Raw genomic sequence first — 17,982 nt, 5'->3', positions numbered from 1 at the left:
CAAAGGGTGGGGAATATTGGGTTGCTACAACAATGACTCACTGTTGAAGAATAGCAAACTAATTATTACATTACAATCCTCTCAGCCTACCAGGGTGGTTAATTAGCCTCCTTGGAGGCTCCTCAAAAAAAGAAAGAAAAAGAAAAGATTCCTTCCCAGCATCTGGCTGAATTTGTCCTTTTAATTCAATCCAATCCAATTCAATTGGGAGGTAGTTGCATAAAGAGAGAAATTAACACATTAAAGGCTGAAATAAAAATAGAGAGAGATGCGCAGAAACATCTTCCTTTAGTTCTGAAGCCAGCCTTACCTTTGCCCATCAAATAGCAAGTCCTGGGTTAATCAAAATGGAGTACTGCATAAACTTCCTTCACACATTCCACAGGAGTCCTCTGGGCTCAGGTTTCACCTGCTTTCCACACAGTCCCTTGCCCTACTTTAAAGACAAACTTGGCTAATGGGACTTATATTCTCAGAGTCCATCAGCTTTGTCCAGCGAGAATGAGCGCTCCTTATAGCTATATTATATAGACAATCAGGTTTTTCCTTAACTCAAGTTTAGGCTTAGCAACAGACATCCCATTTGGGGCAATACTGCCATCAATATTGGCAGGCAGGAGTGAGACTGAACTCGAGGGGAATAAAGTAGAAAGATATTGATTTATTCATGGGCAGAAGAGGAAAGAGACAACTTAAACACTAAGGAACAAAGAATCAAATTATGATGCACATTACAGACCAAATAGCATCAATTTACTAAACCTCAATTCAAACTGAACGCAGATATTAACTGAATCATGAATTGGACTATATATATATATACACACACACACATATGTTTGTAAAGCTAGAAAACTTGTTCAGACCAAAATCAAACCTACATATTTTCTAATGAACTAGAACATCAAAACATTCCTTTAACTGAACCTGAAATGAGCCAATGTTTCATTTGGTTTGAATCCCGACTAAAGAGGAACATTTTTGGCTTTCATTTGCCATCAAAGGAAGGTAGTTAAAATTCCCTGGAAATGGCCTATCTTCCACAACCTTTAGTTACTCAGGCTAAATGAAGAAATGTGGATCCATCCACAAGTCTCAGATCCAAGACAGACTGACAGAGAACAGAAACAGGGCAGTATTACCAAGTCCTAAAAAAGAACAAAGTATTTCAGCTCAACCCAATGCCATTATTCTTTAATGAAGTAAGTGTTAGTCGCTCAGTTGTGACCACCTCTTTGTAACCCCATGAACTGTAGCCTCCCAGGCTCCTCTGGCCATGGAACTCTCTAAGCAAGAATACTGGAGTGGGTAGCCATTTCCTTCTCCAGGGGACCTTCCTGACCCAGGGATCAAACCCAGTCTCCTGCATCACAGGCAGCTTCTTTACATCTGAGCCCCTAAATTAATCTGTATATGTTTTTCGCTGACAGCTCAGAAAACCTTGATGCTTTATGAAAACCTGTGTATTGTCTATAGCTCATCCTTCTTATTATCTAATTCTGTGGAATCTGGTTAACAATTCTGGAAATAACTGATAACCATGGAGAATGATTTTTGTCTAGACATGCAAGTTCTGTCTTATCCAAAATGGGAACCAAGTCTTAGAGAAGGTAAGAAACTTGAACCAAGTCACAAAGCTGGGAAGTGGTAGAGTTGGGTTTTCCTAGACGGATGTCTCTCTTTCCTCTTCCATATCCTATCCCCCTACGCCTCCCAGCTCGGAATAGTCCTGAGTGAGGAGGAGCTGGAAAAAGGAAAATGGGTATGTCAACTCCAAACTTTACCTAAAGTACTGGTTTGCCTGAGATTGGCTTTATCCCTGTGGAATGTTCACTGAGCGGATGTCCTACTCTTGACCCTAAACTCCCTTTTACCTTTGTGGGCTGAAATCATGTGGAGGCCCTAAACACATCATCTAAGATGAGTGCAAATGTTCTGAAAATTGCCAGAACATGAAGGCTGGCTAGATTAGAGTTTGACTTCACTTATGTTCATGAACTATCTGAAATGAAGATTTAAATAGTCTCTACTGAGGATACCACTTTAGGTGTTTTTTAGGTTTGTTTGTTTGTTTTTTACTGGTAAGAAACAAGGGCTGTTAATAATTCTGATACCAAGTAAGGTCCCATTTTTCCTACCTCAAATTGGTTACTTTGTTTATCTTGTATGTGTGAGTGCATCCTCATTCCTTCTCTTTAGCAAGGGACTTTTGAAAGAAAGAGTTCAAGACCTAAAAATAGGTCTTGCCTGTTTAAGTCTAGGTTGGGATCTATTAAAACTCAATTTAATACATGTTCATTGAGTCCTAAATACATTCCTTCTCTGTCTCCAACACATTATACTCAGTGAGGCGCATCTATTTTAGAAGGGAAATTCTGTAGGTAGCATGTTGGAGATCAATTATTTGACGTATGTATAAACTGTGTTTAATTACAGGTAGTCGTATTCATGTGTGCTGGGTAACCCAACTGGATAGTCTGCAAAGAGAATCTACTTACTTCAAACTTTTGCCACCCCAACCTTTCTAACTAATGGATTATGTGATGGCTTAAGAACAGCCCCACAAATTCTCAGATATCTTTCCCTTCCAGAAATGGAGGCTGCAACCCCTTCCTTGAATGTGGGCTGATCTTAGTCACTGCTTCCTAAAAAAAGGCTAAAACAGAAGCGACAGTATATGGCTTTGGAGAACAGATCATAAAAGGAACCACATCTTCTTTCTTCTTCATTCTCTTGAATCACTGTCTGGAAGAAGATCCTGCCAGTGGCCATCTTGGAAGTTAATTCTACCATCCCAGTTGTGTCTTCAAATGACTGCATCCCCTGACACCTTGACCTCAACCACATGACAACTACATGAAAGATCCTGAACCACCCGGCTAAACCACCCCAGAATTCCTGACTCACCAAAAACGTGAGATAATAAATGTTTGTTAGTATGTTTTAGGGTGATTTGTTTTATAGCAAGAAATAAGTAATACAGGTTAAAAAATCCCAGAAATAGCCGGTGATACTCTGAAAAATTGATTAGCTAAGTGATTATTGCCAGATTTTATGAATATTTTTATTCGTGTATTTATTTGGCTATACTGCACGGCATGCGGGATCTTAGTTTCCTGACCAGGGATTGAACCAGTGCCCCCTGCAGTGGAAGGGCAGAGTCTTAACCACTTGGCCACCAAGGAAGTCCCCAGACTTCATGAATCTTGATCAAGTGTTTCAAGTACATTTTTTTGCAAGGCCCTGCTTAGGACCTTTACAAACAATTTCATTCTCAATCCAAGTGTTAAAATCTAAGTCTTTGTAGTTTGAGCAATATGAATTTGCTTATATAGTTTCATGTGCTATTCTTATGTTTAACCAAAATATCACAAAACAGCTGTATTTTTAAAAATTCCTTCAGCAAGTATTACCTACATGTCTACTGGGTTTCTAGCACTGTGCAGGGTGAAATAGGTGCTCTTGTGCTTTACAAACACTGTTAACATCTACTAGGACAAAGGTACTGTGCTCAGCACTAAGAATACAAAAATGAACGTGACACCTTGCCCTTGAGGGACCCAGGATTTGGTTGAGGAAGTAAATACATACAAGCAAATACATACTTTACAACACAGCTGTGACTATTACCCCAGAGATATGAACAACATGCTATGATATTGTGGAAAATGGAACAACTATTTCTACTTGAGGTATTGAAGGATTAATAGTTTTCAAGCAAAGAAGAGTGGTGGGTTTGAGGGATGGCATTCCAGGTGTAGGAGAACAGGGTATGCAAAGACATGAAGGTATGAAAAGCTTGAGTTGCCTCTTCACAGTTGGGTTCCTTCTTCCTGAGAATAAAGAGATGCCCAATGATAGGCATGGTAAGATGAGGCCAGCAGGACCAGCTGTTTTTCTAGGCCATGGACATTTCAAAGCCAAGAGAGGTTGCTCAAGCTGCCTCAAATTGAAGATGTGATAAGGAGTGCTTTTGTTCTCTGCCCCAAGGCTCTCTGGCTAGAAGAATTCTCATGGTGAACCCTGAGCTTTGGGAGGATAAATGTGTAAGTCTTCCGGATCATAGAATTTCTTATCCATGAAGAATTCAAATTGTCAGTGCATGAGTCTACTGAGCTTCTACACTTGGACTTCTGTGGCCCTTTTGCTTTTTAGATCAGTACCACTTAAAATGTGGGTGCAAGGCCTTGCACCAGAATGTAAACCAACACACTGCTGCCTTTATCAGTAAAATCATACTATGAAAAAAGAGCTGGCTGAAGTAAATGGTTTGCTCAGTGGCATGATTTACATTTGGCACCAGCTCCAGTCTCTTCACAGACTGATAAATAGTTCATGCGTCAGCAGTGATCCCTAGACCCCTAGATCACATTTTTTACATCATGAACTATCTACTAAATAAAATCCTATATATCAAATCTCTTTATTTCCTTTGGGAACCTGACCTATATGTCCTTTACTCCTGTGAGAATGATGCAGTTTATTTTGTTTCCCTTTTTGTTTTGACTTCTAAAAAATTCAAAGTTACATTTAAAGCTCAAGGGCATCTACCATGTTGACACTTTGAGGTAAGTAGCTCTTTTTTTTTTAACCTTCTTATTTTTGATTCTGATTTTCTATTCCAAATTTATGTTTGACTTGATTATATCACTGACGATGCATTTGCTGGATGACGTTGACAATAATGGCAATGAAGAGAACCATAACAAACAGCATTACAGCAAGCATGGAAAGTGGGCCAGATTTCTGGTCTGTACCCATTTGAGTAGAATCGGGGTTATAACTGTATCTCCATGAGGCCAACAAATTGAACTGGTTAGTCTCTGAACGGATAGGATTGGTCTCACGGAGACACAGTGGTGTTCATGAGGAACTCATTCCTCTGCATGCAGAGGGTACTGCCCTCCATAAATGAAGTCAGCGTGCACAGTTAGGAGAAGAGCACTCACCGTCTTGGTCGTTACCTGAGTCAGCTGGAGACTTGCTCCGGCGCGTGGGGCCAGGGCTCTTAGCTGAACTCTTCTGAGGTGTTGGGGATGCCTTAGGGCCAGCTGTGGCTGATGGGTTTCCCTTCATGACTCGGCATTCTGGTGGAAAAGGACACAGATGGCTTAGTAGAGCTGGGGAGAACCAAGACTCAGCATGTTACCAACTTCTGGAAACTGGAATAAGCACCTCATGCCAAAGCACTTCATGTCTCAGGACTACAAGGTGGTCCTCAATGTTTGAAGGAATGATGGCTCTGGAGAGAGAGGCAAGGGAGAAACTTTCAAAGGCACCTGGGCTAAGCCAGATGTTTCAACTCCTGGATCATGGAAACAAGGGCAGGAGTTGAAAAGTAGTCCGAGCAGGTAATTAAATAGTCAATGGTCAATCATTTTTGGACAACTTAGTCATGGCTCAGAACAGCACCTGTTGACAAAATTGATTTCCTTGGAGAAGAGATTGACAGCTCAGAGGTTGCAGCCACACAGATGAAATATTCATGAATAATTTAAAGGAGGGGGTAGGCGCCACTATTTATTATTCATCACATGTCATTTATTGCAATAGGCATATTAAGGACGCCATGTCATTTTATAAGTAAGCAATACTACCACCACCACCACCACCTTGCATTTATAGAGTTCTTTATGATTGTCAGTCTATCTCATCATAATCCGTTCTCCTGGTTTAATGAATAAATGGACCAGTAGAGACTATGCCACCCGTGACTTACAGAGAGAAAAAGGCCTTGGGTGTGTAGAAGAGTCTGCCAAATGTTTCTGCTACTCCCCCAAGCTCAGTCTGACATGTTTGGAATACCCTTTCTATGCAGGTCACTCAGCATCCCTACCATGGTAATTTGGGACACTGATGGTGCTAATATGTTAGGAGGATTATTATAATCATTTTGCTGATGAGAATGCAAAGAGCTTAAACCTCTTGCTTAGAGCCACAAAGGAAGAAAACAGCAAATAAGGATGCACAGTCAAGCTTCTTGAGTCCCAGTCTAGAGCTCTTTCCACTATCTTTCTCCAACCTCATGTGATCATGCTCAAAGTGGAACCAAACAGCTAGGCACTGGGTTATCTCTTCATTGGACACCACCTCATCACCTTCTACTTAAAGACACACCAAAAATATTGGTTCTCTGAAAGATTAGGAGATCTTTTCTGGCATATTAAGCTTTGGTGGAAACTGAATTAAGCAGAAAGCTCATTTTTTTTTTTTTTTACTTCTTGTTTTGATTGACAAACTTTAGTGATCACTGTCCAGAGCTGGAGATATACAAGATACAAGAAACTGGACAGTCTGGGATTTGTTTACCTATTTTATGGTCATCTGCCTCTTCTCAAAGGGAACACAGCAGAAATGCCACCTCTTTCAGGGTCCTTGTCACTTGAGCTGTTTGTAAAGTCTGTATTAGTGCAACTTGATATTTTCCCCATACTTTTCTCCTCATGATTGGGAAATATGTTTTGAATGTGTTTTTCCATCAGGATCATCCCCTAACTCTGTGACTGTGTGAGCTAATTCACCAATAACTTACTCACAGAGCTTGGACTCAAGTAAAGGGAGATGGGCAGATGTTCACCTCCTTCCTGAGATTCACAATCTTCTGGAATCTTGAGTCACAAAGTGCGAGGAATGGGGCAGTAAGCCAGGAGGTAGGAAGAGGGAAAATGTTTGACACTAGGAACACAGTGGAAAACAGTTCTAAAATGGAACTACAAACATAGGCCAAATAGCTGGAGGATGTTGACTAGAAAAAAATATATACACATACAATAACTAACTTCTGACTCCAAATGTTCCTTCCCATGGTCTGATTGAGCCTGTCAGCCCAGGTGAAATAATATATGGTTCAAGAAACACGGTCACTATGGTGGCAGGCAGTGAGTTTTATTGAGTTTGGAGGGTCAATGCATCTGAGATAGGCAATCAACTTTCACTTAGTGGCTCCTATATCCAAATATATGGGACAGAGGGACCACTCATGGATGTTCTCCAGGTCATATGAACCCATGAAAATCCTAAGGTATAGAAGGAGTGAGAACAATGAAACAATAAAATTCAGTGGTTGTCCTTACCATTTTCATCCAGAGAAAAGTCATCCTGAGCATAGCGAAATTTTTCAGGACCGCAGGCAATAAACACATCATCATCACCAAAGAAATCATGGAGACAGGTTACCTACAGAGAAAGCAGAGACAGTGATTTGATATTCGATGGTCTTGTGACAATGAACTTCATACATCATTTTAAGTCCCCAGGGATCTCCTTTTTCTCAAAATACCAGGCTCATAGTCTGCACCATAGCCCCTGGCGAGTAAAAGATACACAGAGAGCCATTTTCTTTTCATGGTGCATGTGTGGTATTTTATTTCCATCTTATCAAGACTAACTTCAAGACCATGTCAAATGGAATGTTCCCCTCTGAATAAAAGTCAGCAAATAGATAGCCCTGTAAATGTCACCTTTCCTCAGTGCTTCATAGATGGAGTGTTGCTAACTCAACTCTGGAGTCAAGGGTGTAGGCCAAGGAAGATGAGAAAGATCTTCCGCAGCTTGAGGTAGTCTGACTCCGTGGCTGACTGAGATGTGGAAGTCCCTCTCTCCAGCTTCATGAGTTTTGAAGGAAGGAGACCAGGTTTTTTTTTTTTTTAGGAGACCAGGTTTTAACCTCTCTGGACCCACCCAAAATTGGACCTTTTCCTAAAAGTGTACCAAAAACCTAGTAGTGGCCCGAAATACCATCCTTTCCTGAAGAAAAGGGAGGGAAAACCTGTCCTGACCACTTAACATTTAATCAAGAGCAATGGGCCCCTGTAGGCACGAGGCTCTGCTGGTAAACTGATGTTCCCAGGATCCTTCCCACCCTCTTGTGTCCTATGCGTTGCTGCTTCTCCACAGTAGACAGACAGTCCCCCCAACTCCTTTCTGCACAAACAAATGAGGGTCCCTGGGAAAGTATGCTACTCCCTGCAGTCTCCCCACTTCTCAGCTTTCCTAATTACATTTGATAATTAGTCCAGCACACCAGGGAAACCCCAGGAGAAACCATAGAGTCAAAACATTCTTATCCCAATCCTTAGCTTGAAAGTGTTCAAAGCTTCTAATTGTTTTAAGCTACCCATTCAAGCTGCTTTCAGTGGTTTTCCAAAGGCACAGTGCTCACAAACTAACAACAGCTTGCTGGGTGCAGAGAGCAATATGTTACATTTGAAAAATGTTTATATTAATAACATCATTCCCCACCCAGGATCTATTCAATCCCTGTTCCCCCAGCCAAGATGATTGCAAGCCTTACACAAAGCAAGAGAGGCTTAAAGATTATCCCCATTGTCTCAGCCTCCCAATCACCCAAAGGATGCCAAGAGAAGGGAGGGAGACTTGGAGCACTGCCAAGTTTGCTCCTATTAAGCCTCTTCCCACCCTGGGTCCTGATCTCATCAAATAGGCCACCATCCTTCTTTAGCCCACTCATCCTCACCCATTCATTCCACAATCATGTAATGACAAACAGAGCTACCACTAATTGAATGCTTACTCTGAACAGGCACTCTGCTAAGTACTTCCAAAACTGTCATCCCATTTACTCTCCGTCAATGTTACTGTCATCACTATGTTACAGATGAGAAAACTGAGGTCCAGAGACAATAAGTAAATGAGTCAGGTGGAATGTGATGAAGTCACATAAGTACAAATTGACGTGATCCTAACCTGTGCTTTTAGCCACTCAGTAATAAAAGCACTTACACGTGGTTCAGGCATTGGGGAGAAAAAATTGAGTAAGACTTAGGCCACGGACTTCATGGAGCTCATAATCTGATGGATGAGATACACTGAAATAGAGCATTTCAATATTGTGTCAGGAGTGCTAGGAATATTTGCAGGTGCCATAAGAGCTATTTAGTACCACATCCAAGTGACCCAGTCACTAGCTGGCATGTTAGTTCAATAAGCAGCCTGCTTATTTCCCTGGTGGGTTTCCAAGGTGGCTCAGTGGTAAAGAATCTGCCTGCCAAGGCAGAAGGCGCAAGAGACATGGGTTTGATCCCTGGGTCGGAAAGATCCCCTGGAGGAGGAAATGGCAACCCACTCAAGTATTCTTGCCTGGAAAATCCCATGGACAGAGGAGCCTGGCAAGCTACAGTCCATAGGGTCACAGAGTCAGATATGACTGAGAGAATACACACACATATTGTCCCGGTAGTGGAGACAATTATAGAGGCTACACACATGGCTTCGAACCCTTTTGCAGACTCCCACTGACATCTTGGACTAACTTTGAAACATTGTATGTCTCTGAATTATTTATGTCCCTGCTGCCTCTTGACCTTGAAGATCTCTGCCACACTCTGTATCTGAGGTTGCCCCCGACTGGCTTCATTTAGTTGTGGTCATGAGTGAGGGAAGCCTCTCCCTTGGGTACCCCTCCATTCGTGGTGTCTAGCATTTAGCACTCTGTTTCAAAACCTGCCTGTATTTTCATGAGTACTCACCTATTCCTTCCCATTAAATCACAGGTCCCCCGACTGTAAAGACCAAATTTAATCCCTCCCTCTGTATCTTCCCATGGTTCCTGGTAGAGCACTTAATCACATAGTAAGAATTTAGTCAGGGTTGTTTTTGCCTCAATTGAAAGTACAGAAAATAAGAAGGAGGCTTTGAAAGGGTACAGAAAGGCAGAAAAGTAGAAACAAGAACTCAACAGTGACAGACAATGCGACCTAGCATTCAAAGGTTTTGACAGGTAACAGAAATACAAAAATTTAAGAATAAGAAAGGAGCAATGACTGTGAATTAAGAAGTTATTCTTTGTATCATTATGCCAATTACTTTGAAGACAGATGAAATGAATCATTTTTAAAGGAAAACACAAATAAAGAAATTAGCAAAAAAGAAATGGAAAACCTCAACCAACTACTGGTCATAAAAAGAATTTAGTAAATACTTCAAACGGCAACCCTTCCCCCAAAGGTACCAGACCATTCATTTTGGAGGTACTTGTGAAAATCATTTCCCCAGGAGAAAGCCCCAAAACTCAAAAGCAGCCATTGTGTTGGCATGGCATGCTATCCTATTGTAGAACAACAAAGCCTTCATGGATTGCTCTTGGGGTTGCTGTAAAAATGACCCACCCTTCTCCAACTCCAAGCCTCTCTGCCCCCACCCAGGCTTTGGGAAAGCCTTTGGATAACCTCTTCTCTGGGGAGCTTCTAAGAAAGGCAAAGCCCCTATGCTTCTGACAAACTCACAATGGTGTGGCTGGCTTCAAACACGTTCATTTTGCAATCCAGCTGTTCAGCATCAGGTTTCGTGTGTGATCCCACCCCACATTTTACTGGCTCCTGAATGTAGACAAATTCACATGGTACATGTGGATACCCAGCTTTCCCAAACGCCTTGGATACTGAGACACAACAACCCTTCCCTGCTTGGTTACAGAGTTGGGAAAATAGAAAGCCGTCCATGTCAAATATGAGGAACCCAAAAACATAGAATGTCAAAGTGGCTGAAGGACACCCAGATGGATCATAGCAGAGCTGAGACTAGCACTCAGGTATCCTGATTTAATTCAGGACAAAACAAATCAATTGCCTGAGAGGACATGCCCCTAAGCCCTGATTTCAAAGGTTTGTATACAATGCCCGATATATATTAGAATGTTTTAGTGGATTGAAGAAAAAAAACATCTTCATGGATCACATTTTTAATCTATGGATAAGAAAACTCCTTTTCATTACCATAACTGGTAACTGAGTATGCAGTAGAGAAGGACAGGAGGAGGTAAAGAACAAAGAGGAAGAAGGAAAAAAGGAGGGGAATGGAGTGTAAGAAATAATTTCCAAATCAAACTCACATTCATATCTGCTTTTCAAAACTTCATTCAGGGGCTTCCCTGGTGGCTCAGTGGTAAATTGCCTGCAACCCAAGGGACATGGGTTTGATCCCTGGTTTGGGAAGATCCCACATGCCTCAGAGCAACTAAACCCATGCACCGCAATTACTAAGCCTGTGCTCTAGAGCCTGTGCTCCGCAACAACAGAAGCCACCGCAATGAGAAGCCTGAGCTCCAAAACTAGAGGCTAGCCCCTGCTCGCTGCAGCTCGAGAAAAGCCTGAGCAGCAATGAAGACCCAGCATAACCAAAAAAAAAAAAAATCTCTTTGGTTAACATAATACAAATACACTTTAGGTTGCGTTGCAAATATCTAATTTTGCAAGCCAGTTTTTTTTGTGATAAAACTTCTGTCGTGAAGGGGCAATGAAAGTGGTAAAAATAATAATCATTATGATACCACTTACAGAATCCTCAGAGATCAAGGGTCTTGCTGACATCAGCTTTTGCTTGAAACACACTTGGGTATTTAAGTCAGAGAAGGGAACACAAAAGCTTGACACCTGTCTGTGTAATTAATCAACTGCCAGCACAAAATCAATAAAATCAATCAACTCCTATTAACATTAAACCATTTATTCCCTGTTCTTCCTTAAAAAAAAAAAAAAAACCCAGCCTGAGTTGGGGGAAGAGAGGCTAGCTTGGTTGTGCATTAGCATGAACAATAGACTATATGGACCATCCAGTGGCTTCAATGTCGAAGTACAACTGGGGAAATGGAGACAACAGATCACTGTGTGTGGGCAGCCTGAGTCCATCAGCTGCAAATGGGAATTTCACTCTGTGATTCGATATAAGCTTGATTAGATTTTCCATCCACATATTACAGATGCTGGCAATTATTATTAGTTCTCATACATGTCTGCTGCTGGTAGATTCTACATTTCACTATCTAACTGTTCAGAAAGAAAGGTTATCTCAGGAATTAAGGCCTTGCTTGTCTATGAGACTCACTTTGAACATGCAAAATATTTTCATTGAAAGTTAAATTCCACTAATATTCATTCATAAATTACTTACTGTGGCAAAGGAACTATGTGAGAGATATAGAAACATACAATAAAAGGCCCCTGTGTTCCGAGTTGACAGCATAATACGGAAGTCAGAACTTCACAAATAATTGGACTACAAGGCAGACTGTTGTTAGCACTATAGAGGCACTCAGAGCAAGTGGAGTATGGGAGACAAAGAGAAGAATTCTAATCAGGAGAACTGGGGAAGGCTGCCAGAGAAGACAACATGAAGTCTGACTCTTGGAAGATGGTTGGCATAGAGATTGATGAGAGAGGAGTAAAAGGTATTCCAGATAACTGCAGAAATAAATGCAAGGAAGCAGGAACCTGCCTTTTTCTCTTTCCTTTTAGCCCTGGAAAAAGAACTGAATCTTGTCCTCTAGAGACACAGAGATTCTTACTCTCTATGGCACAATTGCCCAGACCCATCTGCCAGCCTTCTGCGCAGACAAAACATTCAGTTGTCGACTGGTGGAATTCAGGGTGAAGAGAGAGTGTCTATGGGGAGAGGAGTGTCCCCAGTGGTGAACAACAGGGAACCTTGTGGCGAGGAAGTCAAACCACACTGATTTCCTGGTCTTGCCAACAGTGTGCCCTGCCCATAGTGTGGTTGGCAAGCTTTCCAAAATGAGTTAATGAAAGATTCAGTAAACATTACGGGTGAGGCTTTTTCTAAAAGTTACTGCTAACTCTCATTCTGGAACATTTCCTGCCTGCCTGCCTTGGATGGGCTCCAATCACAGGCTGGCACAGGGTTGGTGTGGTGATCTGAGATGCTGTTCCTTATCTCTAGACTCCTATATTCAACTGCTTGCTTGATAGTTCCACTTGTTTATCTGAGAGGCATCTCAGATTTAATAAGCCCAAGACAGAACTCTCATTGCTCCCTCTCCAAACCCTACTTCCCTTTCCGCTTTCCTCATCTCATGCACTGGTACCACAATTCCCCTAGCTTCCCAAACCAGAAACCTGGGAGTCACATTTGACCAGAAGTCACATTTTACCTTTGTCCATTGTCACTCTTCTAGTCCAAGATACAATGCAGTAGCCTTGTAACCAGCCTCTGTACACCCACTCTTGGCAGCACACCCCCACCACCCAGTAGACATACACTCGCAACTCTTCTTACTGTGGGCAGAGTAATACTTAAAAATTTTAATAAGGCATATCACTTCTCTGTGAAAAATCCTCCAAAGCCTGTCAACCAGAGGTAGAATAAAATTCACTTTGTATCTTGGCTCGGTATTATCCAGTCTGTTACATCACATGTGCTAGCTAGCTCTGGTCACACTGGCCTTCTTTCTTCTTCTCAAACACATCAAGAACTTTCATGCTTCAGAGCCTCCCTCTTGCAGGTCCCTCTATGTAGAAAGTACTCGTCCCAGATAGTCACAGACCTAGCTGCCTCTTCACCAGCAAATCTACCCTGGTGACCCAGTGGTTAGAACTCAGAGCCTCCACTGCTGGAAGCCTGGGTTCTGTCCCTCATCAGGAAACTAAGATCCCACAAGCTGAGGGGCTCAGCCAGAGCAAAACAAAAACAACAAAAATATATATGAAAAAATAAAGTACCATATACTATATTTAAGCCTGAGCAACCCTCAATTTGGGGCTTCCCTGGTGGCTCAGAAGGTAAAGAATCTTCCTGCAATGCAGGAGACTCAGGTTTGATTCCTGGATTGGGACGATCCCCTGGAGAAGGGAATGGCTACTCACTCCAGTATTCTTGCCTGGAGAATTCCACGAACAAAGGAGCCTAGCGGCTCCTCTGGGGAGTGACAGTCCATGGGGTCACAGAGTTGGACACAACTCAGCAACTAACACTTTTATTTTTCAGCCCACATGCCATTCTCGCTTAGAGTATCAGATCTTTTATTTAGCCCCACAAATTAGTCACTATTTTAAATAATTAATATTGTTTAAATTTATCTACATACATGTTTGCCAGTTTATTTGATCACCATTTATTGTTAAGCCTCAGGACTTTCTTCTGGGGCCATTTTAAAATTATGTACCTGTTTGACCTTCCTACCTACTCTTATCTTCCATATCTGAGTCTCACCATATTTTCCATCTTCTTAACTCTTAGGGCAACATTCTGGAAAATATCTCCAAATCTGAGGTTTTCTCTGTCTTCAGATATATTTAACTTGCTGTTTTAACCCACTCAAACAGCTTCAAATTTCAACAACAATAATTTTGACTTTTAGAAATTCTATTTTATTTTTCTACCCAGATTTTCCAGGTCATAGGTGAGTCCCTTTTTCTTATCCCATTTTGATTACATATTTTGTTTATCTAAACAATCCATATTAAGTTCCTTTAGGTCCTTACCTGATCATTCTAGTATCTTCGGTCCTACAGAACCGAAATCTGTTGTTTCTGCTAACTCTCCCTCATGTTGATTTGTTTCCTTGTGTGTTTGATACTTTTAAAATGTGGAGCTCCCACTTGATTAAGTTAAATCTTTGGGACCCCTGAGGGGTCTAGATTGGGGATGCTTTCCTCTGAAAAAGATGGCAATTTATTTCTGCTGGGTGCCAGGGGCACTAACAATGTGGGGGCACTTTTTATTCACCTATGGTTTCCCTAGTGACATGAATAGTATGAATTTGTTTTAGACCTGAGCCAGAGCAAGCTTTGGGCTGCAAATTCTCAAGTGAGTACTTCCAGTAGCACCAGTCACAGCAGCAGTAAGAGTAGTGCTCTTGTTTATTTTGTTTCTTACATACGGTCATGACAGAGACAAACAGTTTATGTGTAGGTTTTGGGAGTATTCACTTTTAAGGGTCCTGATTAATGCAGAGATTGCAGCTTCAGGTCCCTCACTTTTCAAGGACCTTGTGTCAACTGAAAAAAAAATACAGTCCCTGCATAACATAAGAGTATGAGTCAAGTTTATTCAGTATCTTACTGAGGACTATAGCCCAGGAGACAGCCTCTCAGACAGCTCTGAGAAATTATTTTAAATAGGTAAGGGAGGAGGTTAGCAGATAGGTGATTTCAGGGAAGGAGGTATGTGCAACTATGCACACATCTTGGTAGAAAGTTGCTGCTAGTCACAAGGAACAGAGAGTTAATGGTTTTCGTGCTTTTCTAAAAACAAAAAGATGCAAGAAGCCAGGTTCATAAAAAGTTGCTCATGAAAATAATCTACCTGAAGGCTTGATCTGCCAGTTTCCTGGAGCACTGAATGCCTCATCTTGATCTCTGTCAGGAACTCCATTTAGGGTGGGTTGAAGGTCAGTGACTGAAGTGGCTAATGACTCCCCTTGTAGACCCAGATGATAAGTACATTCTTTAGTTTGCACCTGCATGTCCTGCATTTCCGATAATATCTAAAGCACTGGCTCCAATGATGGGGGTTTTACCCTCAGGGACGCTTAAACTTTTACATAGTGCCTGCTGTTCTGGTTTTAAAATCTCTTGCCGCTTCCCTCTCCTGGGTTGTTTTTTTTTTTTTTTTTTTTTGGTTTGTTTTCCCGAAAGTTTAGAAAAACATTTTTAAAATTGTGTTGCAGGTTCCTCAAAACACTAAACATAGAATTACATACAACTGGATTCCTGAAACCAATTTCAACTTCTGAGGGTGTGTGTGTGTGTATGTGTGTGTTTTGTTTGTCCATACCGCCAATAAGTAAAACCTGGATACCAGCATGGTGTCCTACAGTTCAACTCAATTATGACACTATCTGGAGATAGCATCAGATTCCACTGGTTAAGGGTTCAGTCTTACAAGACTGCCCCTAACCCCTCAGAGATAAGTCACAAGCCCAGGTTGTTGTTACCTATACTTCTGACCAACTGGCTATAGGTCAGGGGTTAAATTTCTTCCCATTGGAGTAAACAGAGCAGACTTGTTTGGGGTCTTCTAATGCTGGGGAACCAGCAGGAGGACACTTTGACCCCATCAATGTCAGCCTCATTTCTTAATGACCATCTAAAGATTTCCACCTTCCTGTCTCTTCTTTGTTTCACTCCTATGAATATTTACTTTATACATCTCATTTCTCAATAACCATTTCAAAATGTTCACCTTGTCGGAAAGAGTCCCTTGACTCTCCCCTCAGCCCCTCTCTAATCCCTTGTTAATTAACCTAATGATTTAAAAATTTTTTTTCTTTCTTTATTGATTGTGCTGGGTCTTCGTGGCTGTGCGGGCTTTTCTCTAGTTGGGGTGAGCAGGGGCTACTCTCTAGTTGCAGTGTGAGAGCTTCTCATTTAGGTGGTCTCTCTTGTTGCAGAGCACAGGCTGTGGGGCACGAGAGCTTTAGTAGTTGCAGCACAGGGACTCAGGACTTGTGCTCCTGGGCTCGAGAGGACAGGCTCAGTAGTTGTGGCACATAAGCCCAGTTGCTCTGTAGTATATGGGATCTTCCTAGACCAGGGGTCAAACCCATGTCTCCTGCATTGGCAGGTGGATTTTTTACCACTGAGCCACCGAGGAGCCCAAACCTAATGTTTTTATTAGCATCTGTAATACCCCTGCGGGGAAACTGAGGCAGAAAATTCCATAAGGCTTCCAGAACTGTTTTTGTAAGTTTTTCAACAGTAAGATTATAAGGGGTATCCATGTGAAAGAGCCCTGGATAATGGGCATAATCAGCTAATGGATATTCCTGTCATCACAAAGCCAGTCCTCCATGGCTTGCATACAAGCATCAGCTGCTTAATCTGGAGTACTCTACTTGACATTCACGGGGGAGATGGACAGCCCTTTTTTTCAGGGTAAATGGACCTTACAGTGCACTTTACCCAGTTCACCAGAATGGCTGTTCCCTTGGAAAGAACCTGCTTTCTGTCTGAATCACATATAGACATTGGTGATTGTTTCATAGTGACCTGTAGGTCCTGTGTCAACGCAAGCATGCTCTTCCACTAAAACCAAAGACAAAGACACAGTTTCTAAATTAGTCACTCTCATAATCCATTTTGGTAAAGATTTTTCAGGAAGCTGATGATACTGATTCATAAAATGAGACAACTCCTTCACACTACACTTCCTAGTATCAGTAGTTTCTTGGTTTTTCCCTCTTTCCACACTGACTACCTGTCTTGGTAGCCAGAGGTCTTAGAAGGTACTTTCTGTTGTCCTTGCACAATTTTTAACCTTGGTGGTGACGGTGGTGGTGCAGTTGCAGCTCTGAGTCACTGAAATCTGCTTTTCGTCTAGCATCAAAATCTGACACACTATTCTTGTTTACTTTTAGTTTATCTACTATAGATCACAATAACCAAGGGAGTGAATATTTTGCCTCTGTCTTACTAGCTTACATTTCCTTATGCGTCCAGTGACTAAATTCCAAGAGTTGGATCCATCTCTAAATTCCATTGGTAACTTTTACCTTTAGGAAATGATTGCAGCATGGTGGCTGCTCTGTACTGTGGGTGACCAGATGACCTTTGATTCCACATTGTTCTCCTATCCTTTTATCCTTTTTCTTTCCAAATCACAAGTTTCTGTGAGCCAGGGCTCTTTTAGCAAATCCCACTTCACTGACACCAGTCATCAATCCTAAAGTGTGTGTGTTTGTTGTGTGTGTCTGTGTGTGTGTGTGTTGGCAGGGACGGGGTGGTTTCCCACACTAACAAACAACTCTTGGACACCAGCTGGGTGCTCTACAATTCAACTCAATTCTCACACTACCTACTACCCAGACATAGTAACAGATCCTACAGGTTAAGGGCTCAGTGCCACAAGTCTGCCCCCAACTCCTCCATTTCCTGAGCCAATCACAAGTCCAGGTGGTCATGGGTACTTCTAAATGTTTGACTGTAAATCAGAGGTTCCCAAGACCTTCCGTGTGTTTAATTTGCTAGAGTGGCTCAGAGAGCTCAAGAAATTATTTACTTACTAGATCACCAGTTTATAATAAAAGAATATAACTCAGAAACAGCCAGATGGAAGAGATGCTTAGGGCAAGGTATGGGGAAAGGGCATGGGGTATCCATGCTTTCTCTGAAGGTGTCAATCTCCCTTGCTGTCCATGTGTTCACCAACCCAGAAGCTCTCCAAACCCTCTCTTTTGGGTGTTCATGGAGGCTTGATTACATAGGCATGATTAATTAAATCATTGGTAAT

At 41.8% G+C, this 17,982-nt stretch overlaps 1 protein-coding gene across 1 annotated transcript in view; it reads right to left on the bottom strand.

Annotated features, from left to right (window-relative positions):
* The window catches only part of DCX (doublecortin), a 39,939-nt gene extending 24,713 nt beyond the window's left edge, over positions 1–15,226 (bottom strand). The window contains exons 1-4 of the mRNA XM_018044095.1: positions 15,058–15,226; positions 10,245–10,399; positions 7,074–7,176; positions 4,950–5,087 (exon numbers count right to left, since the gene is read on the bottom strand). Of these exons, the coding sequence (XP_017899584.1) occupies positions 4,950–5,087; positions 7,074–7,176; positions 10,245–10,399; positions 15,058–15,226 (565 nt within the window). The remainder of the gene's footprint in view (positions 1–4,949; positions 5,088–7,073; positions 7,177–10,244; positions 10,400–15,057) is intronic.
* Positions 15,227–17,982: the final 2,756 nt, after the last annotated feature.

This window comes from Capra hircus (genome assembly GCF_001704415.2).
Source record: "Capra hircus breed San Clemente chromosome X unlocalized genomic scaffold, ASM170441v1, whole genome shotgun sequence".
Lineage (NCBI taxonomy): Eukaryota > Metazoa > Chordata > Mammalia > Artiodactyla > Bovidae > Capra > Capra hircus.
This window is presented reverse-complemented; position numbering and strand designations above follow the sequence as displayed.